Below are 22,694 nucleotides of genomic sequence, written 5' to 3' on the forward strand. Positions count from 1 at the left end.
GTGACCGTACTATCTAATGCAACTAAGTTATGAGAAGTTAATAGGGTTTCATTGAGTGAGAGTCCGCCCTGCTGCGAGAGCTTGATTAGGAAGTCGTTGGGTCAACGTATCAATGATCAGAAGATCAACGCAAGGTGTCCTGTGGAGGGGTCACTGAACTCCACCCTCCCTGCTCCCCATGCTGACCCAGGCGAGCACACCTGCTGAGGGCTCCGAGGGCCTCACCTCTGACTCTCCACTCTGTAGCAAGGAAGCAGAGGCTCATGGGGGATAACAAGCTGGTGAGGAAGCTTCTAGAAAGAGGTGATTGGGCTTTGCAGACCAGTCTGCCCATCCTCACGGTCCTGACCCCTCACCAGGTTGAGCTCTATAAATCATCCAGAGACCGCTAACAGCCAATTGGATCACGGCAGTCCTCACTCACCACCTTGGGCCGGTCCCCAGGACGCTGGAATAAGATCTGCATTCCTCATTCTAGCCTGCAGAGCCGCCTCTGCTGTGACCCGTACCCCGGCCACACTCAGCCCGCCTCTCTCCTTTGCAGAGAGCACTCTGACCACGCCGGCCCAGGGCCTTTGCACTTGCTATCTTATGCCAGGAAGGTGTCCCTGTCTTTCACAAGGGAGGGCTGCAGGGGTGGCTGCCCAGTGGCCCTTTTGAGCTTCTCCACCCTCCTCACCCTCTAAGAAGGGCCACGAGAGAAGCCACTTGGAAACAATCCTTAGGGACACAGGCATAAAAATGCTGAGAACTCGTCCCGTCTCCTAGCTGGCAAGCAGGTGACACTAAAATTCAGATCAAAGGATCCACTCACTGGAAAACTCAAGTGGCCCTTCCCATGGTCCTGTGGCTATAAACACTTCCCATGTCCGTGGCAGAGTGGGCAGCGAGTGACCTGGCCTGTTTACGTTCTCAGAAACCCCAGAGCAGCCTCCCAGAGCCGTCTCAATTTTCAGAGTTCTGAATTCACCCTGAAGGGCACACGGAATGGGCATATCCAGTGACATTCCTGTCCTGTGCCCCTCATTGGCTCCCTCTGCTTTCATTTCATTTAATTTGCGGATGAAACTATTTTGCAACCAGAAATACTAGAGCATTGGATGCGTGGGATCCTGTCCCCCTCTTTTCTGGGACATGTGAAGGGAAAGCGCCTAACCAGATCCACTGGAAACCTTGGTACCACACTGGCTGGGTGGCCCGGGGTCTGGACACACTCTTGTTTGTGGCTGACATTGAGGGAATGTTTTTTAAAAGCCCCACCCCTGAGGTCTTGACACTGAGTGAAATACGGGTAATTTTTCTTTGGGAGGATCAATAAAATAACTATTTTCAAAATGACTTTATATTGACTGAAGGGTCAGAAATGCCCCAGGCATTGATCCCGTGTCCATAATCACTTTTTGTTTAGTAAGTTAAACCAGCTCTACACAGTTGAATGCAAAGAAATCCCGTTCATCATTTAAACAAAATATTTTCCAAGCGTCTGACGTGCTCGGGCTGCCTGCGGGCGCCTGATGGGGGTGCCTCTCTTTGTCTAGGAGGTGGACCTGTACAGAATCAACAGCCAGGACAAGCTGGGCCTGACCGTGTGCTACCGCACGGATGACGAGGACGACATCGGCATCTACATAAGTGAGGTACGTGCTCCTCAGTCCAAACTCTGGTTTCCAGACCCTTGAACGAGACCCTCTCGTGTTCGCCAGCCTAGGGTGGTTCCTCCTGGGGCCTCTGCAAAGACGCAGACCACCTACTCAGTCTCCCTCGGAGTCCGAGGGCCTGCGTCTTTGCAGGGGAGGGGGGTAGGCTCTCCCGTCAGCATCCAAGGCAGAATCGTTCTTCCCAAGCCGCCAATCAGCCGTAAAATGGAGTCGTTTACATGGTTTTTCGTGTGTTCAGCCCCGAGGGAATGGCAGATTGCCATTTCCTACTCAAGTTCACGCTTTTTAAAAACCGGTCTCCCCCTCTCCCTCTTCATGGTGTCTCTATCGCCGAGTTCATCTGTTGGGATGTAATGTAGATGAAGCTATCTAAGTTCATAGATGGCAGCCGTGCAAATGGGCCCATCTCAACACGGATCCAACCGTGTGCCCCCACCCTAGCCGGCCCAGAAGCCCTGCCTCTCGGAGATGATCCAAGAGAACCATTTTCTGGGTTTTTTGATTATCCAGTTGAATATCCACCCCTCCCCAATGCTGCAGCCCTCGTTAGTGTTTTAGGGCATCCCTCCCACCCCGAGTCCTGTTTCTGTCAGTTACCTTCCATTTTTAAAGTTACTTCCCTCAAGTTTAATATAAGGATTCAGTGAAAATGATCAAGGTATGGTTGCTCGTCTGGGTTGGTGCTGAGAAGTCTGCTCTCTTTCAGATCGATCCCAACAGCATTGCGGCCAAAGACGGTCGCATCCGCGAAGGGGACCGCATCATTCAGGTAGGTGTGCTTCTAACAGGTGGCCTCAGTGTGTACCTGTCACCAAAGAACAAACTCACTTCAAGGCTGAAATGCATGAGAGGAGAACTGGGTCCAGAAACCTGGCCTGGCGAGGGCGCAGGGGGACAAGCCAGCATACCTCATTGCATGCATCCGTCAGGGCCAAGGACCTGACACCGCTGACATGAGGGATACTGTCTGTGCGCCAGAGGAAATCGCTCTAGTTTTGGATGAAGCACCTAAAATTCCGTCTTGTCATTAAAATGAGGACCTCACTGGCAAGTCTTAGATTTCCGGGCTCCACGTTTAGCCATCCTGTGGAACCGTGGCCTTGAGTGCTGCTGTTCCTCCAGGCCATTGAGGCCATTTGGGTCTCTTCTGGCTGTAACCTTTTTAATCTCAGGTTGAGATTCTTGGCTTCATTTTGTCCCTCAGGCTTAGCTTGCTACCTCTTCCCTTCTAATCCACGGTGTCTATTTCTCTCATTAATATAATTCTGGTTTCCTTCTTCCCTGGCTGAGCCTCCTCCCCTGGAAAACTGACCTTCACCTTCGCTGCCTAAGGCTAGAACGCTCAGCAGAGCACCCTTTCTGTCACTGCAGTTTTCCATTGAGCTTTATGATTAAGCAAAGAGGCCCCCAGAATGCCCCAAGGGCCTCCTGGAATTCCAGACCTGGTCTTCTCTGCCTGCACCATGTCTCAGCAGCCCTTCTGCCCCTGGGCCATTAGGACTGGTCACAGCAACCAGTGGTCTCTCCTTTTGCTGCCTGTTGGTCTCCTGTTGTAAGGTGACCAAGTCAGCCGAGAGGTAAAACTTCCAACTCAGGGACGTGCCCTAGAGGAGCCACACCCCTGCAACTAAGACCTATAAGTCTTTGGGACAGGTGAACCAGCACTGTGCAAGAAGGTTATCAGGTGTGAAGGTGACAGTCACTCCAACTCCAAAGAAGTTAGTGTTAAGCTGGGACACAAACACCCTATGTCACTCTATCCCCCTCTCTACTTTCCACCTCCCTAAATGTCTCAAACTCATTGCCACCTTTTCTCACTATTATACAAAAATATCATCTTCCATTTCTGCCTGGACCTGGTGCCCTCTGCAACAGGAGGACTTTCCCAGCCCTCCACAGGAGTCCCAATGTCCACCCACAGGGATCCTTCCTGGACCAGGCCTTCCTTTCCTATAAGCAGCAACTTGAGATACACGAAAGTTCCATGTTCCAGCTTGGTGGGGGGGCGCAGTGCAGGCCTGAGCAGGATAAAGTAGATTTGCACCAGCTCATCATGCGACTACCCACTGTTTTTGCTTTTTCAGATCAATGGGATAGAGGTACAGAACCGGGAAGAGGCTGTGGCTCTTCTGACCAGTGAAGAAAATAAGAACTTTTCTTTGCTCATTGCAAGACCAGAACTCCAGGTAAGTTGGCTTCCCCACAATGACAAGTATGTGGAAGCATAACTAAACTTGCTGTGACTTGGAGTCCACTGTATCGAGGAACCACTTAGGATGACACCAGCAGCCCCTACACTGCAGGTGGGAAGGGATGTTAACAAGACAGACATAGCAAAATGGAAAATGAGGACAGGAGCAAGCAGATGCTTGACTTCCTGAGGGGACAGCTGTCCTGCCTAGAATGCTAGGCACAGCCTCTGTTTACCACAGCAGAGCACAGGGACACAACCCTCAGTGACCATCTAAGAAACAAGGGACCCCTGTGCAGAGCACCTTACATACCCGTCGGCCTTCCTGGGAGACTGACATTCCCAGAGCCCAGGACATAGGGTGGTGGAGCGCAGAGGGACTCTGCCCTAAGCAATTGGATCAGAAAGCGCTGTGCTGCACTCATCCTCCGGGGGCAGGGACCATGAACTTGTGCAGATGCCTCTAGCTCTGAGTCAACAAGTCAGAGTAGCCAAGTCAGGATGCTGGAGGAAGGCTGGGTAGCCACCTCACCCGGGGTCAGCCCAGCTGTTCTAAATGACCGTGGCTGATAAACTCCAAAGGCAAGCCCATGAGGTACAGAGGCCACCTCCAAGCAGCCTTTAAAAGGCAAAGGCCTGGTGACAGTCACGTCCTGAACCTAAAGAACTTTCTGCATTAACGATGATTCTCTTTGGGGCCTGCCAAACACAGACCAGGGTCAGCAAGGACATGGAGCTAGATCTGCCTGTGGCCTGTTCCCCAGTAGAGACTCCCCTCATGGACGTAAGGTCACACCCTTCACCATGAGGAGCGGCAAGTCTCTGACCTATAGCACACTGGGAACACTGCGTTATGATGACTCCTGGAGGGAGCCCTAGCAGTATTGTCCCCAAGGTAATGTCCACTGTTAGTAAAAAAAAAAAAAGGGAAAGCACAAGGAAACTTGTAATCACCACCGCTTCCCCAGCTGGACGAGGGCTGGATGGACGACGACAGGAACGACTTCCTGGATGACCTGCATATGGACATGCTGGAGGAGCAGCACCACCAGGCCATGCAGTTCACAGCCAGTGTCCTCCAGCAGGTAACCTGGGGGCCAGCCCCGCACCCACAGAGCTGCAGGCACATGCCCTCCCCTCCCTCCCTTCCTGCTGCTCAGGAGCATCCAAAATGCACCCGCCTGGAAGATAGAAAGCACTTAGGCCATTTCCCGTGTCTGAGCAAGAGTGATGCAAGTCCAACGCTCCCTGGCCGAGCTGTCACGGCTGAGCAGTCACCCTGGGCTAAGCTCGCCTTCTGATATCTGTTGGTGCCAGCATTCCCGTAGACTCGGGGAAAGCAAGCCGTGTGTTTGAAACTGAGCAATTCCCTCTGTTTAACCTGAGCTTGGGGGAGCCTAGTAGCTGCCTCCTGTGCCCCTCCCATGGTCAGGGTCACAGTCCCACTTACTGAGTCCTGGGACCCCTGTGCTACTCTACTTCTGAAACTCACTCATTGAAATAACCATTATTATTCCCACTGGAAACAATGATAAGTTGCCCAGTGTGAGGTGCCCAGACAGACAGGGCTGGCCAGTGCCCCCCCCTTGACCCCACCCTACTGTCAGCCTCCTCCGGAAACACTTGTCCTACAAGGGTGTTCTTGTTTTCTCCGTGCAGAAGAAGCACGAGGAAGACGGTGGGACCACGGACACGGCCACCATCCTGTCCAACCAGCACGAGAAGGACAGCGGCGTGGGGCGGACAGACGAGAGCACGCGCAACGACGAGAGCTCGGAGCAGGAGAACAACGGTGACGACGCCATGGCGTCCTCCAACCCGCTGGCGGGCCAGAGGAAGCTCACGTGCAGCCAGGACACGCTGGGCAGCGGCGACCTGCCCTTCAGCAACGAGTCCTTCGTGTCGGCCGACTGCACGGACGTGGACTACCTGGGCATCCCGGTGGACGAGTGCGAGCGCTTCCGGGAGCTGCTGGAGCTCAAGTGCCAGGTGCAGAGCGGCGGCCCATACGGCCTGTGTGACGCGGCCAAGAGCGAGCCCGAGAGCGTGGACAAGGAGCTGGAGCTGCTCAACGAGGAGCTGCGCAGCATCGAGCTCGAGTGCCTGAGCATCGTGCGCGCGCACCGGCTGCAGCAGCTGCGGGAGCAGGCGCGGGAGCCCTGGCTGCTTGCGCCCGGCGCCTTCCGCAGCTACGCGGCCAGCGTGGACGGGCGCCGGCGGGAGCTGGCCGACATCACCGAGCTGCCCGAGAAGTCCGACAAGGACAGCTCGAGCGCCTACAACACGGGCGAGAGCTGCCGCAGCACCCCGCTCGCCCTGGAGCTGTCCCCCGACAACTCCCTGCGGAGGGCGGCCGAGGGCGGCGCCGAGGCCAACCTCCTGGCCATCACCGAAGACCCCGAGGTCGGCACCCCACTCTACAGCCCTTCGGCCAAAGAGCCTGAGCTCGGGCCCGCCCTGGAGGGCTCGGAGCGCAGGGCCGAGGGCAGCAGGAGTCCGCCGCTGCGTGCCGCCTGCCGGTCCGCAGCCCCGCACTCGCCCTACAAGCACGCGCACATCCCCGCGCACGCGCAGCACTACCAGAGCTACATGCAGCTCATCCAGCAGAAGTCGGCCGTGGAGTATGCGCAGAGCCAGATGAGCCTGGTGAGCATGTGCAAGGACCTCAACTCGGCCACCTCCGAGCCGCGCATGGAGTGGAAGGTGAAGATCCGCAGCGACGGCACGCGCTACATCACCAAGCGGCCCGTGCGCGACCGCCTGCTGCGGGAGCGTGCGCTCAAGATCCGCGAGGAGCGCAGCGGCATGACCACGGACGACGACAACCTGAGCGAGATGAAGATGGGCCGCTACTGGAGCAAGGAGGAGCGCAAGCAGCACCTGGTGAAGGCCAAGGAGCAGCGGCGCAGGCGCGAGTTCATGATGCAGAGCAGGTTGGACTGTCTGAGGGAGCAGCAGGGGGCCGAGGAGAGGAAGGAGGTGAGCATCCTGGAACTGAGCCACAAGAAGATGATGAAGAAGAGGAACAAGAAGATCTTCGACAACTGGATGACCATCCAGGAACTCCTGACGCACGGCACCAAGTCCCCCGATGGCACAAGAGTGTACAATTCCTTCCTCTCGGTGACGACTGTATAATGCCCACCTCCGCGCGCTGTTCATAGGAGTGGCCACCACCGGGGGGTGGAGATTCCTGCCTCGTTCAGTGCGGCACGTTTTTGTATATAAGACAAACAGTCATCCTGTTTATAGTCTCAGTCTGCCACACCTGCGACTGGGCCGTCACCGCTGTTTTCAGTGCAGGTAAAATTACACCCTTTACCGTCTTTGAAGGTAATACTAACAGCTTTTTTCAAATAGCAATTGTACTTTTTTACTTGTTACCTTTTACATAAAGTGTTTAAATTTCAAAAAGATCTTTTATTATGCATACTTTCACAGAATAATTTGTTGAAACTATATTCATATAAAAAAAAAAGTTAAACACGCTTTTTTTTCCTGCCTAAAATACAACTGCCGGTATGTATTTTTAATGGAATCCTATTTTATAACCTTACTTTGCTGAATGTGTTTCATACGGATGACCATTAATATATGTAGGTCAAGGTTTTAACTCAAAACCACCAATTTCTGTGGTTAAGGGTTTAATAACAGTAATCAAACCAGCACTACTTAGACTTGGAATGATACATTGACACAGTTTTCTGGTGAAGGTTCCTAAGAGAGTGTAAAGGTTTTAGCAGAAAGCAAAATATCCTGCAGCTTTATGGAAGTTTAAAGCATGTTTGCAAATATTGCAGCCTGTTGGAAGATTTGCATGTACAGGAAAGTTGTCGATGGAGATGGTTTGTGAAATTTTAAGTGTTCATTGTAGTCAACCTTTGCTTTGTAGATCGGAAGGAACAGACTTATACAAGCAAGTTCATGAAATCACCATTAGTTACAAACCCTAAGTAAAATGAAGTTAAAATAAATTATTATTTTCTATTTGATATGTTTTGATGTGATTCCTCATTTTGCAGTGGTGCCTACAAAATAAAAGCCTTTTGCAGTGTTTATTTTTTTCCCTTGGTTGTATGACCTGCTACCTTGGAAGGATTCAGCTCTTTCAGCCTAGAAGCCAATGACATAAGTCAATCAGGACCTAACAGCACTGAATAAGGCCACAAATACACCATCCATAGAGTCCTACATGGTGACAGCTTGGCTGACAGCAAGCTTCACTCTGGCCCAGTGTCCTATTAATATGAATGGTTGTGAACAAGTTTAGCAGTGGGGCCATGTTAACTGATATTTCTTTGGTTTACACCAATCATTACTGCCTGTGAGTAATAACTATCAACTCTGGGTGAGTTTGTCCAACTTTCCATTTCTATGGTAAATCTGCAAATTGGGCAGTATTTTCATACATTAAAAGGGGTCACCAAAGTGGGTGGGCTTCAAAAGTGACCTCTTTCAGACCACAATCACCGCCAAGAGCCTGTGTAATAAATCTGCTACCAATTGTTCCCTTTACACTAATTGCCACTATAATACCTACTGAAAAATAAAGATTAGCAAGAGTATGCATGATACCAGATATCTGCTTTACTCACATTGAAATTTGGATTGAAATAGCAAAGCCTTTTAGATATCTCAGACATCAGTTTCTTTCCAAAGACCCATTAAAACCCCCATCCTTCCTTTGGGGCCGGAATCTTAAAACCCATTGGTAGTTACACTTGTAATAAAATAACTTCATGAAAATGAGATACTGAAATATTTATCACCAAGGTAATGACATGATTTCTTTTAACCTAGAGGTGCTTAATCACTGAGCCACATCCCCAGCCCTTTATAATTTAACACAGGGCCTTGCTAAGTTTCTGAGTTGAACTAGTGACCCTCCTGCCTCAGCCTCCCAAGCTGCTGGGATGTCAGGTGGACACTACCACACCCGGTGGTAATTACATAATTTACACACTAATCCCGCTACACAATTCTAACGAGCCCTCCGAGGTGAAGTTTTTGCAGAGTGGACTCTTAGGCCACAGTATTCCTGTACTTGCGAATCCAGCCTCCAACAGAATTGGATCCGAGTTTCCAAGTCCCCATGCCCTGTGTTCCCAGTGAGTGTCACACAGAGAACATATGCTAGTCCAGTGAATTGTGCATTGCCATGCCGCACATATGAGCATCTGTTTGGGGGGAGGGGCGAATAGCTTCCCTCTCCTGGGTGTTGTCACTAAAGCCCACCAGAACAAAATATCCAAGAGTCATGGGGTATGAGAATCAAGCAGAAGGGTTTCTGATCAGGGCTTCCCACGTACCTCTGGAATTAGGGACCAGCCCATGCATTTAGGGAAAAGTACAGGGAAATAATAAAGCCAGAGGCATTCAAATCCCAATCTAGATACTTGGGTTCCAACTTCTGTCTCAAATCACTCGATCAGCTAGATACACCTGCTCACAACTTGAAATGCAAACTGAGGTCTCAATTTAATTCAGATCCAGTCCTTAAAAAGTTGAGACACCCCTTAGAAATCATCACTCTGCTAACGAGAACTGGTGGAGGCAAGGAAACTCAGTGAGGCTCATTAATAACCAAACTGGGACTGGAATTCAGCACCCAGCCCCGGGCCGCATGTCTCCAATAGCCCCACACCCAGGAGCATCCTCTGCGCGATCTCAATACATTCCATCCCAAACCCTCAATCACAAATGACTGCATTTCACCAGTGGCTGCCCCAGGGTGAGCACGAGCCCGCAAACATGAACCTGCCACTTCTTCAATCAACCTGAGCTCCCCAGTGCCTCCCTGTGCAAGCCTCACTGAGCTGGTGGCGAGTCAAGGGATTTTCCTGGGTAATAGGGAGGAGACAATTTACCCTTCCATGGTCACTGATGTGCAACCCTCCATCCCGTGTAAACAGCGACCACTGTGACCAACAGGTCTTTCTACCAGCCCTGCTGCCTGTACCATAGTTCCTGGGCTCATTAAGAATCAGATAGAAGCTATGGATTCCCTCTGCAGGGGAAAAAAATGTACTTAAAGCAAATAATACATCATTGATGGCATTTAATATCAGATACTTGACATAACCCTGGAACCTACTCGTGGACTCTCACGGGTAGGAGGACCCCAAGTTTGGGCCAACTAAACCTAATAGCACTATGGATTTATTTTTCAAGCTTCATTTGCTTGTATTTTGCAGAATTAGTTGATGTGAATGCCTGCTTTTAATATCAAGGAATACATTTCTTTTTCCTTATCAGAACCATATTGCTTAAGGCTATGAAAACATGACACTAGGACATCGTCAGTTGTGCTAAGGTTTTTCCTCACAGCTAAATACATTTAGGAACTGTGAGAGCAGATTCCCGATTCTCCATAGCAGCTACCCCCATCTGCCTCAAGACTCTCTTACACTTTTTCTAGAAGACAAAGAGAAGGAAACCAGGACTTATCAACCCTGTAGAGTTAAAATGTCCTAATCAGAAGCCACAAGCCACGTTTTAAAATGTAGTGGACCCAATGCCAGCACTCCTGGGTCCAATCCCTAGCACTGAAATAACTTTAATAAAATGTGGCTAGTCCAAATTCACATGTTCTAAGAAAACGCATTTTGAAGACTTTTTAAAAAGAGGTAAACTATTGCAAAAATTTTTATAGATCTTGAAATAATATTTTGCATGTGATGGGTTCATAAGATACACAACTGTCACTCATTCCTTTCTCACTTGGATTCTAGAGCATTCTAAATGACATATGTAACTGGTATTAAATGTCCACCGAGTATCAGCTGAACATGTCCTGACCATGTAACCTCGTCTCCGCTGAATTCTCAGGCCTGTTCTTTGAGGCAGGTGACTTTATCAACAATTAGACTCCAGGGAAGACCTGAGTAGAGAGATGTTATTTGAATGCGCATCACCGGACACAAGACTCTTTCCCCGTCACCACTGTCACCCCATCTGCCTCTCAAGAAGCAATCCAAAGTAGGCTCGGGTTGTGTTAATATCTGTGACACATTTACAATTATAATAAAATAAATTGCATCCAAGTGACAGACATTTCCCTCGGTTCCTTTTAAGTTCTAAATTACAGACTCTCCTCTCTTGCCAAGAATACAGGACAACGCATTAAAAAATGTAGAAACGTGAGGCACAAATTAAGCTCGTCATGTCTCGTGTGGCAACGGGAGATCCCGAAAACCAAGACTCACAAACACCCAGTGCGGGATTGCCCTTCGCTCCTCGAAGAGGAACCCAATAACTACCCCCACGCAGCCCTGGGCAGCAGGTTGCAGGTGACTAGTCACAACTCTGCCCCAAACCGAGGGGAAGAGAATTCGACAGCAAGTGGTAACCACTCCCACCTTCATTTCTGTGTCCCCATTGTCTTAGCATCTCTTGGATTTCCGTGTGCACCCGCTAGTTAAAAAGAAATCACCAAAACCAGAGAAGTTGCAAGAATTCTCTTGGCAAATGCTGTGGTCTTGGAGTTGGATGAAATGCGAATCCCCGTCAGCGGTTACGGAAGCCAGCGTAGCTCTTCGGGTTTTGTTCAGATGGGTTTTTTTGTTTGTTTGTTTGTTTTAAATCATCATTTTTTTCTTTAGCTTCCAGCTGCACCTAATCCTGGAAGGTCGGGGGCAGCAGGGGCACGCGATGGGTTTTCCTTTATCAGTGGCAGGAGCCTGAGCCCATCGCACAGGGATTTGTTCTCCCTTGAAAACCTGGAGGACTGACAGCCCTTCCTTCCCCGGGCGACTGGGAGTTTCCGCTTGCTCACCACGTTAGTGAGTCTTGCTGAGATCCTCCAAAGCCAAATAAAAGTGCCTGGTTCTCATCACAGTCCCCCCAAAATATGCAATGTTTAAACTAGTTCTCTCTAGATGCCACCCCAGGTGGGAGGACCTTGATTAGCAGCCTCAGCTCTGAGGAATGGTGACCCCCAACCCCCGCTGTGGCTACCAGGAGTGTGGCAGAGGCCAGCACAGGCAGTGGTGTCTGTGTGCACGCTTGGTTTGGGGGCAATGACAAGTTCTCCCAGAGCTTACAGTCCACTGGGAAGGACAATAGTGCTCTGACCGTCACCCGAATACTTCTAAAATGTTCCAGTGGGGGGGAGAAGCAAAGGCCACAGATTTCAGAGAAAGTCTCCTGACAGATCCAAAGTGCCACCAAGATGAATGTCAACCAGCTAGGGAAAGACAGTGAAGGCGGAGAAGCAGGACGTGTAAAGGCCCTGAGGTGGGAGAGGCGTGGCTTCTTTGAAACAAATTTAAAAGAATACAATGTGGTTCGAGCTCAGAAAGCAGAGCAGAAAGAATACAATGGGGTGTGAAAAATGTGAGGGCAAGAGTGTGGAAGGAGCCAACGTTTCCTACTGACCACAAATACCTATTCAACATAGCCAACATTTATTGAGCACCTGATATGTTCAGGAAGCTATGCTTAATGCCTAACCGGTGCTGAATTTCCTGACCAGAAAGAATCCAAGACAAGTGGGATTGGGATCCTTACCCTGCAGATAAGGAAGCTGGCACAGGCTGTGGGGGAAGTGACACCATCTCCTGACTGCTTCCCTGCCACTGTCCCAGGAAGCACCCCTGAGACAGGAGGCTCACGGACTGCCACCTGGGGAAAGCTGTATTTCTCCACCCACCTAGTATCGGGGTACCCAGCAGGGACACTCATGCTCTGCCATATCCCAGCTTGGGGCTAAATCCTCTTCCAACTCCGCGACTTCCCGTGTCTCAGCCGTAGTGGGTGAGAAACTCAGCGGGCAGGGTGGACTCTATGCAGGCCATCCAGGGGGCCTCGAAGGAGCACGCTTCCCCGCCATGTCCGCCGCCCATCACCCACCCTCAAAGGCAGGCCGGGAGCTCAGGGTGGGGCTCTTCCCTCCTCGCCAGCTGCCAGCGTCCACCGCCCCAGGGGGGTGCCTGGGCTGCCCTGTTGCATACACAATGAAGAGGGCAGTGGACATGGTTCAGAGCCACGCAGCCACTCTGATGACCTGCCCCCAGGACACTTCTTGAAGATGGCACTTTGCTGTTCCAGGGCTGCAGGTGACTCCACGCTGCAGAGGCCACTGTGTGACCCCAGCTGCCACCCATCAGACCTTCCTGCCCTGAGCCATCTCCAAAGCCCCCTGAGCAGAGGCCACAGGCTGCGCAGGCACTCAAGGGCCACCCCACAGGCACTCAAGGGCCACCCCCAGCACTAGTCTCTCACACAGTAAACCAGGAGCATCACGGGGCGAGGCCAACGCCTAATCGGTTACAATTCAAGCTTCTCCATTTTCTGAGAAGTGGGGGTTGAAGACACAGAGGCGGGTTTTGCAGATACCTCCCGGCTCCCCAGACACAGGAGCAGAGCCCGCACCCCGGGGTCACATCAGAGCCCTGGGACCAAGGGTACTGGGTTCCCATGGGAGCCCCTTTCCTGTGGCTGTGGAAGTTGCCAGTTTCGACTGGGACTTGGTGACCTTAAAAGCACGGGAGGCTCCTGTGAAGTCCAAGCCGCAGATAACCACCGCCGTCCTGTTAGGAGAGGACTTCAGTTGGACCAACTGTTTGGATCAACTGCTAAGTCTTCCGGCTCCTTTGGGACCCAGCCTTTCTGCAGAGGTCCACCCGCTGCCCACCTGCTCCCTCCTTAAGGCCGACCTGACGTCCCGTGCCCCATCGCCCTCCTGAACGAGGCCTGGCTGACCCGTCACCTCACATCCAGCCTGACCCTGCAGGACGCGGCTGCATTTCGCATTCAGGACTCATAGCTGAGCCCTCAGAGCCCAGCCAGGCCCAGCCCTCGGGGAGACATGGACCTCGGGGGCCGAGGACTTGGCCGCCAAACTCTCCCCAGTGGCTCACGCCCCCTGCGTAAGGAGCCAGGCCAGGCGCCCCTGGGAAGCCCCCGAGGTCGGCAGGCAGAGCCCCTCAGCCACCCGCCTGGGCTTCTCCCTATACCCAAATGCTTCTCGGGTGTCATTTTGTCACAGAGACCCCTTTGAAGCTCCAGAGAGGGCACAGCCTCGTAGGAAACGCGGGGATTCATAGACCCACGTGCTGTAGGCGTGACAGGGGACACCTGGGCCTCCCAGGCCAGCAGCCTCACGCCATCTTTGTGACCTTGAAGACGACCTCCTTGACCTTGGCAGTAGATGCTCTGAGGGGTCACCAAGAGGCATGAGCGAGAAGAGACAGAATGGATCGACGGGACTTAATTGTTGGTGGAAGGCTATGAAGTGACCAGGTCATCTGCATCTGGGGGAACAGGCAAGCCACCCGTCGGGAAGGCTCCGGGATCGAGGAGGCGCCGAGAGCCCCAGCCCCAGGGAAGAGGGGCCACTTTCCCCAACCAAATAGACCCACTCAAAGACAGGCGACGGAGGTCAGCAGACCTGTCTCCAAAGATGGAAATCCAATGGCCAGCAAGCCCTTCAACATGCTCTAGACATCACCGACTCTCAGGTAGCCACCAGAGACGGCTGGCCGCACCCCCAGGAGGCGCCTCTGGAAACACGGAAGTGGTTTCTCAGCAATGTCATAGAATTGCCACAGGCTTCCGCACTGTGACTTCTGAGTACAGAAGCAAATGACCTGAAGGCAGAGGCTAAACAGACATCTGTGTCTGAGTGGTCACTGCCACGTGACCCATGCCAACCACCAGGTGGAAACTTACATGCACCCATCATGGATAAACAGAGTTGTGTGTGTGTGTGTGTGTGCGTGAGTGCGTGAGTGCGTGTGTGCGTGTGTGTGTGTGTATGCAATGGAATATTAGTGGCCATGAAAGGGAATGGATTCTGATAGATGTCACAACCCAGATGAACCTTGAATTAATTGCTAAGTGAATTAAGCCAGAGATAAAGGCATGAATACTATATAATTCTAGATTTATGAAATAGTTAGAAAAATTCATAAAGCAATAAATTAAAAGCATGCTCAGCAGGCCGTCCCCCACCAGAGTCCTGGGAATTGTCACAAATTGCCTACATGAGGAACAAACCCCCTCATGGGACCCAGCCACCCCTCTCCTCCTCCTTTATCCTACAGAACTAAAACCAGCACACCACAGTGAGCCGCACACACCAGTGTTTACAGCAGCGCAATTCACAAGGGCCAAGTCACAGAAGCAGCCTGGGTGCCCGTCAGTGGACGAATGGATAAAGAAATAAAAGAAGATGTGGTAGAAGTTTACATACGATATGGTAATGGACTATTACTCAGCCATAAAGAATGAAGTGATGGCGTTTACTGGTAAATGGATGGAGCTGGAGACCATCATACTGAAAATACACCAGACTCAGAGTCAAAGTTGAATGTTTTATGTCATATGAAGAAGGTAGAGAGAAATAAGGGACAAAAGTTGGGGGGTGTCCTCATGAAGAGAGAGATCAGTGGAATAGCAGGAAACGGACAGAGAGGAGGGTGGAGGGATGGGGAAAGGAGGAATATGGAGGGAAATCCACCAAACTGTGCTGTGAAATGTACCACAGGGGGTTTAGCCTGTGGGTACAGCTACAAAGAACTCACCCCTAAAGTAGACTACAAGTAAATACAAGAAGGGCCACCAGGGAGGGAAGAGGGGCCCTGGGGACTGAAGTGGGGCCGGTCATACCCCGGGCCTGGACCCATGTCAGTGTGAACCCCAACATCAGGCATAACCGTGACGCACTGATGAACACCTGAAAAGCAATCCCCAGATGCGTAGGTGCCGAGTCTCTGACGTAAGGCCCTCGCCCCCCCCCCCCCGGGGACATCGCTGTGGACCTGACCTCCACGTGGCCCCTCTCCCTCCAGCCTCCTGGGTCACCAGCTCTCCAGCCTGGGCCTCCTGACACTGGCCCCCCTGCTCCGCAGCCACGAGAAGGAACACAGATTTTGCAGGGGGAGGTGGTCCCCGAGGTCCTCCTGTCCTCCCGCCAGCCCTCCCAGGGAGCGGAGGGGGCTGAATGGAGACAAAGGGACCTGGGGCCAAAGGCAGAGGCCCTGGCTGCCAGCCTCCATGCCACCCAGTCACAAGGACGCCTGCTGCGGAGCCAGTCTCCCTTCAAGGAGGCTCCAGCTGAGGGGCGGGGGGCGGGGGAGGCGGAGGAGACTCAGGAGTCCACAAGGAACAAGACCCAAGGTCAGAACTCGGGACCAGACGCCTGCGCAGACGTGAGCAGCCAGGATCCACAGCCGAATGCTCCCCACGGGGACCGGGCGGCAGCACCAGCCCTCGGAACACTGCTGGAACGCCCAACCCGACCTCCGCATCAGACGCTGTCACCAGGGCCATGCGGTGTGTGCGCCAGGCCCCAGATGGCGGGACACTAGTCAAAGTCTGAACAACCCTGCAGACAAGCAGGGATTCCTGCCTCCCTCCCCCCTTCCGGTCCCTGTGTCCTCTGGTCTTGGAACTATTCCTCGACCCAGCAGGCATCTTACAACATAAGCTGAGCAAAGGATCGATCGACTGGCGTGAAACCAGGTACTCCAAGTTGGGTTACACAGATGGCCTCACTCAATATTTAAGCTGAGACCAAAAGTTTGGGCAAGAGCCTTTGTCAAGTCCATGTCGATTGAAACAGCGGGTGCCAAGGCCCTGGGTTAGAGAAGCACAAGGAGCCACCCTCTGCAAGTCCCATCTGGAGTCTACACTGTGGAGGAACACAAGGGCTGGCCAGCCCTGGGCTCCCTCCTTCCTGGGCACACCTCCCCTTCCTGTTTGGCTCTGCAGATAAACCCACAGCGGGGTGTGGGGGAGACAAAGCCCTCCTACAGGGCTGTGGGCTCTGGTCAGAATGACCTCTCCATGACCTTGGACCCAAGGCCCCCTGTCTCCCTCTGAGCAAGGGGGGAGAACCAAGGCATCAGCAGGGGTCTGACGCTAGCCCAGGCCACGTTCCACGGCAATAAACATAGCCCCTCTGAGGTGAGCTCAAGACGGCCTCATAAAGGCAGAGCAGGGCCACGGAGGAGAGAGGGCGAGGGATGCAGCTGAGCGATTCCAGCCCCTGGCCCGGGCCCATGGGCCACCTGCAGGTTAGGGCCACACTCAACACCGGGCGGGCACTCGGCTGCAGGCCAGCCAGGGAACCGAGGAAGAGCCCCGGGGGTCACCGTTCTCCCTGAGCCAGGGGCCAGCTTTGTGCCGAATTACCCTCCCGGCCCCCCCCCCCAACTTTGTCCCATCTCGTATACCTGCAGAATATCAATAGAGATGGGTTTTTAAGTTACAAAGGGCAAAGTATCTATTATACGCACACACACAATGCTGTTGAGGTCCTTATAACAGCCATAATACTTTCACTCACAGCAGAAGACTAGAATTTAGCGGGGGGTGGGGGGCGGTCAGTGACCTTGTTCTGTAAAGGACCGTGCGGTGACATCGGCGGATGCGAGGGCCACAGACACACGTGAGGGCCACGGCTGGGTTCCCAGGGTCAAAGAGAAAACACATCTCCACGTTTTTATGGGCGTATTACAAAGCACCCGAGCAGGGTTTTGAGTCATGCAGGCTCAGTAACAAGGACAGAATCTGTCAGGGAGGGGGCCATTTTATTGAGTGTTCAGTCAGTACCCCCCACACCCCGTCATTAAGTTGGTTGCAAATATACCCCTTTTAGCACCTGGGCCAAAGAAAACAGGGCGCTGGCTGGCTTGGGCTGGGGGTACACAGTCCACCGACTCCTGGGTCAGAACATGTATTACAGCGTGTGTGTGTGTGCCTGTGGGTGGGCCTGTGTACACACAGACACATATAAAGATCCAGCTGCAGGTGGATGGACGGAGGGAGATGCATCTACCATGAGGAACGGGCTCCCAGGACTATGGAGGGGAGAGGGCCCTCATCTGCAGGTTCGGTCTGCAAGCTGAGGACTCAGAGCTGGCAGCATAGTTCCAGTCCCAAAACTGACACGTTCAAGGTCCCCAAGGAGCTGTTTCATTTGAACCCAAAGAGAAGACAGCTGTTATGCAAAGATCCTGGGGCATGAAAACCGTCATGCAGGGAGGGGCCAGTGTCTCCTTGCAGATGGGCCTTCGGTCGGGTTTGATGGCCTTGCTGCTAGGTGGGAGAGTCCCCCACAACAGCTGCCAGGGTCACCCATGCCTTGCTTCTGCTGCTGTGCAGACACCACCGTGCCCCATGTCAAGGTGACTGTGGCCATCCTGGTGCCCCCTAAAACTGTACATCACGGTTGAATTGTGCACCCCCAACTTCACATGTTGGCGTCCTCACCCCCTGAGGCTCAGAATGTGGCCTCTCGTGGAAACCGTGTGATCAGGATGACATGGGGTCACTGGACAGCTCCAGCCCAGGATGACTGACATCTCACAGAAGGGGGACATCAGAGACACAGGCACCCGGCGGAGGGCGGCCTGGGAAGTGAGGGTGGCACAGAGCGGCCACTTCACTACGCCAGGAACGCCGAGGTCGCCCCCGCCCCTCCAGGAGCAAGGAGAGAGGCGGGAACCCAGGAACCCTCAGCCCTGCCCACCCTGTCCCAGGCGTCCAGCCTGCACAACTGTGGGACAGTAGATGCCTGCGGAAGCCACGCTTGTTGCTACTTCGGTCCAGCATAGAACAAGGCGTCACCTGGGCCCTGCCTGCCACTGTCCTTGGCTTCTCCTGTATAGAATTGCTGCCCGATTCAGGGAGGCTCCTAGTTTTTAAAATAAAATAAAATCAGAGGCTACTTCAAAGAACCAGGTCTGGGCAGCGCCTGGGGGCCAGCGTGCGGGTCAGGAGGCCGGACCTGATGCAGCAGGCCAGGGCAAGTCCCCGAGGGCAGCAGGGACCACCGTTCCCGAGGTCGGCGTCTGCAGGGCTCCCAGTGGCTGCTTGGCCACCGGCCTGGCTGGCAACGGCTGGATGGGCACGAGGAGGTCCCGTTGGCCTGGCCCGGCCACCTGGGAAGGCACACAGCTGGTGGGGGAGGCGGGAGTGTCGGAGAGCTCGGCTGGGGGTCCCAGGCTGCCCCAAGCACCCCCTGTGCACGGGTCTCCTCAACAGAAGCCACTTGGAGGCTGGAGGGACGACAGCCCAACTAGAGCATGTTGAAAACCTGTGTCCACCAGGTGCCGTGAAGCCCGACTCACGAGAGGACCGCGTCCTGAGAATAAGAGGCCCTGGGTCAGCTACGGAGGACGCTGCCCCCCTGACGTTTCAGGGGTCTCAACGTAGGTGCCGAGGAGCCCGGCCCGTTCCGTCTCACCGTCCACTGGCTTTGGGCTTCCTTTGTCCACACCCAGCACATCCCCGTGCAACTCGAAGAGCAATCAATTAAGGAACAGCTGAGAACAGCCGATGGAAACGGTTCAGAGAGCAGAGAAGAGAAGGCGTGGTCACCCAGCCGCCAGAGCCAGGCCCGCAGCACCCTGCACGAGGGACACCTGGCCCTGCTACCCTTCATCTAGGAGGCCCCTCCCCGGGGCTGAGCTGTCTGGACTATTCCAGGACCATCTTCCGGTTCACCCACACCACTTAGAGATATGTGAGGCAGTAAAAGCCGGCGATGTCTGCAGCAGGAAGACTCGGAGAGCTTAAAATGTGATCAGCTTTGCTGATAAAAGCATGGCATTAGGTGGCCATAAATTGTTAATAACGGCCTTCTGCAGGACGGCCAGCTGGCGCAACGGGATCCGGAAGTCAAGAGAGAAGAAAGATCCCTTCCACCCAGGGCACCCAGATGAGGAGCTGGCCCCTGGAAGCCAGCACCCCGGAGTCACGGGGTGTTATCTGGTCCTTGCACCATACAGCCATCGACTCAGGGGCAGGGAGCCATCCTCAGCCAAATCTTCTCCCTTTTAAGCCCAAGAGACTCAGCTCGGGAGGCTGGTGGTGCCCCAGTCCCCATGAGGAGAAACCCCGGGGCAGAGCCGTCTTCTCTACCCCATCCTCCTTCCAGGGTGGCCCCCAAAGCCTGTAACAGCCCAGCACAGCCAGGGGACCTCTCAGGGCCCTGGGATGGGGCAGCGTTGAGAGGCAGCAGCAACCATCTCTCTGCCTTGAATGAGCACCTACTGTGTACCTGTCCCTGAGCAAAGCTAGTGAATCCAGCAGGTGCTTAGGAAGCCCCCGAGGCTGCGAGCGTTTGCAGGAGTGAGGATGTCACACGTCTGTGAGGCTGAATGACAAGTTCAAAGTCCCTCGCTCAGCAAGCCGCAGGGCTGGACGCTTATCAGGACCAGTCGGCGCCCTGAGCCACCCTCCCTGTGGCCAGCTGAGCACTCGCTAATGGAGGCCACTGCTTTCCATGAACCAGCCAACGTTTTCAGGATTCCCTCAGCGAACAGTCCTGGGACTAATGGTACGAGGGAGTGACCTCCTGAGGTCACTAGGCCTCTGTCCTGTGTCCCTGCAGGCAGCCAGCAAAACATGCTCTTTTTCACCTGGTCCCCTCTGCTTCAGCAAGAGCGACCAACAGACGTCTCTTACCCAAGAAAATCCTCCCAAAAGCATTTCCGGGTTTCCCTGGAAGCCGGGGCACACCCTGTTGTCGATTCACAGAAACGGGGTCATCCCTCTGTGACCATATTTTTCCCCTAAAGAATGTGCCACAGGCAGTTCCCACACGAACGCACAAGTGGCCACGTCATTTTCCACAAATGCAGGGTGCCCTGCACACGGAGACACTGTGCGTCACCGTGCCACGGGGAAGCCATGGAGTCACCCCCAGCACTGCGCTGCAGTCCCACCACCCCCACCTCAGCTCAGCAGGGAAGGGTGCATCTCACACCCCGAGAGACCCCCACCCCAGGAATGCTGCGCCAACCAGCACCGTGCCCAGCTGTGCACGAGGTGTCGGGAGATGACCTCCCTGACCCTGGTAGGACACCACCAGCGGAACCTATTCCCTTCCCTCCAGACTCTTTGCCCCTCGGGGTCTTTGCAGACTCTGCCCCCTCTTCTGGACTCCCCATCCGTCCTGCTCCCCGGTGACTTCTCCTGCCATCCCAGGTGAAGGGAGCCCCCTTAGAGACGTGGGAAAGTGGGCACAGCCTCAATGCCAAGATCCCCTGTCTGCACAGCACCTCAGGATTCTTCCCTGGTATTTATCGAGTGTCCGTCCTGGTGATAGACTCGGAACTCCACGAGGACCTGGCACGGGGCTCGCCTGCTGGCTCTGCAGAGCTAACACCCAGCACAGCACCCAGTGGAGGGCGAGGAGGGTGGGGCAAGAGCAGGAGGAGGAGAGCGAGGGAGGGAGAGGGGCTGGTGCAGAAGGGCGGCTAGATGGACAGGCAGTGCCAGGAAGTCCACAGAGCAGGGACGTTCCTGAAGAGCCACCCCGGACCTGGCATTCCAGACAGGGGCCCCGCCGATCAGACGGCAAGCACGTGAGGCAGGAGCCCCAGGTGGACAGGACAGAGGAGGGGACGGGACGAGGGGGGTGCGGGGCACGCTGGGAAGGAGACCCACCAAAGGGCACCATGGCCACACGTGAATAAGCCACAGTGAATCTACTCATGTGGACATAAGGCACCAACCAAATAGTGAGGATGATAGGAGGGAGATCAGCAGAGCCCTGCAAGCAGGCGGGGAGGGAAGAGAAGGTCCTGGGAATCAGGTGGATCACATCCCGCTCTGCGCGTGTGCGAGATGGCAGTAGCGTGCGGTTACAATGCACCAGAAAGGTAATCAAAGAGGGTCAGTGTGCCCCAGAGCCCACGGAAACCTCCCAACAGGCTGAGATACCATCGTAGAGGTCACCTCCTTCACAGTCGGGTCGGGGCCCCAGGGCAGCCCCACCAGCAAACCGGAGCTGTTCTACAGCCAGAAGTGCAGATCCAAGGTGTGAGCAGGGCCGTGCTCCCTCTCCAGGGCCCCCGGCCTCCCTCCAGGCTTCTGAAAGCCTGTGATGCTCCTTGGCTGGTTTGGTCCCATCCCAGCCACCCAGCAAGCTCCACACGGCCTTGCTCCTGGGCCTGTGTCCCAGGGTCCCCAGCTATACGGTCCCCAGTCACGTAGCAGTACAGCTCAACCTTGAGCTCATCCTACCTTGAACACCACCCTAAAGGGCCTCGTCCCCAAATACAGTCGGATACTGTGCACATGGACCCGGGAGACACAGTAAGACCAGGACACTGCACTGCCCGAGACCGACAGCCCTGCGATGGATGGGGACAGTCAGGTAGAGCTTTGGCATCGTTAAGGATACAAACCTACCACACAGAAAAGCCGGTGTGATTTTACGTGCAGAAGTCTGCAAGTTCAAATATCTTCAGGGTCAGAGAAACAGTCCAGGACAGACTGGGTGGCCCTGCAGGACCCGTGGCTGGGTCTTGGAGACCTTGGTGCCCACAGACCATCACGCAGAGCTGTTCTGCCCGGGTCTCAGGTGGAACTAATCTGCACTCCAGGGGACACCTCTGGTCAACAGGAAATGCTGAGAGCCTGAGAAAAGAAGCTCAAACACTGGAAAAGGTAGCCTTCAAGTTTGGGTCTGACACCTCTTCCCTAGATAAGCATCTTTTCAATGAGGATTTAGCCTTGAGCAGTGGAGCCCACCTGTCATCCCAGCAACTCAGGAGGCTGAGGCAGGAGGATCATGGGTTCAAGGCCAGCCTCAGCAACTTAGCAGGACCCTGTCTAAAAAAAAAAAAAAAAAAACTAAAAAAAAGGTGGGATGAAGCTCAGAGGTAAAGCACCCTTGAGTTCAAATCTCAGTTTCAATGAAATAAAAAATAAGAGTTTAAAATTAAATAAAGTGATGCTTATGTACAACAAAACCAGGTGATATTTTTGCACATTTCTTAGAGTCAATTGTTCAGAGAGAATCTAGCTGATGGAGTTAATCCATCACCTTCATCAATTCCTGTTCTAAATGTTCACTTGAGTAACTAATTTAGGTCTGCAATGCTTAA

At 53.7% G+C, this 22,694-nt stretch overlaps 1 protein-coding gene across 1 annotated transcript in view; it reads left to right on the top strand.

Annotated features, from left to right (window-relative positions):
* Pdzrn3 (PDZ domain containing ring finger 3) overlaps positions 1–7,843 on the top strand; it is a 203,192-nt gene extending 195,349 nt beyond the window's left edge. The window contains exons 6-10 of the mRNA XM_077106174.1: positions 1,539–1,637; positions 2,365–2,427; positions 3,743–3,844; positions 4,818–4,934; positions 5,509–7,843. Coding sequence (XP_076962289.1) covers positions 1,539–1,637; positions 2,365–2,427; positions 3,743–3,844; positions 4,818–4,934; positions 5,509–6,987 — 1,860 coding nt within the window. The 3' untranslated portion in view covers positions 6,988–7,843. The remainder of the gene's footprint in view (positions 1–1,538; positions 1,638–2,364; positions 2,428–3,742; positions 3,845–4,817; positions 4,935–5,508) is intronic.
* Positions 7,844–22,694: the final 14,851 nt, after the last annotated feature.

This window comes from Callospermophilus lateralis, chromosome 20, assembly GCF_048772815.1.
Source record: "Callospermophilus lateralis isolate mCalLat2 chromosome 20, mCalLat2.hap1, whole genome shotgun sequence".
NCBI classification, from domain to species: Eukaryota; Metazoa; Chordata; class Mammalia; order Rodentia; family Sciuridae; genus Callospermophilus; species Callospermophilus lateralis.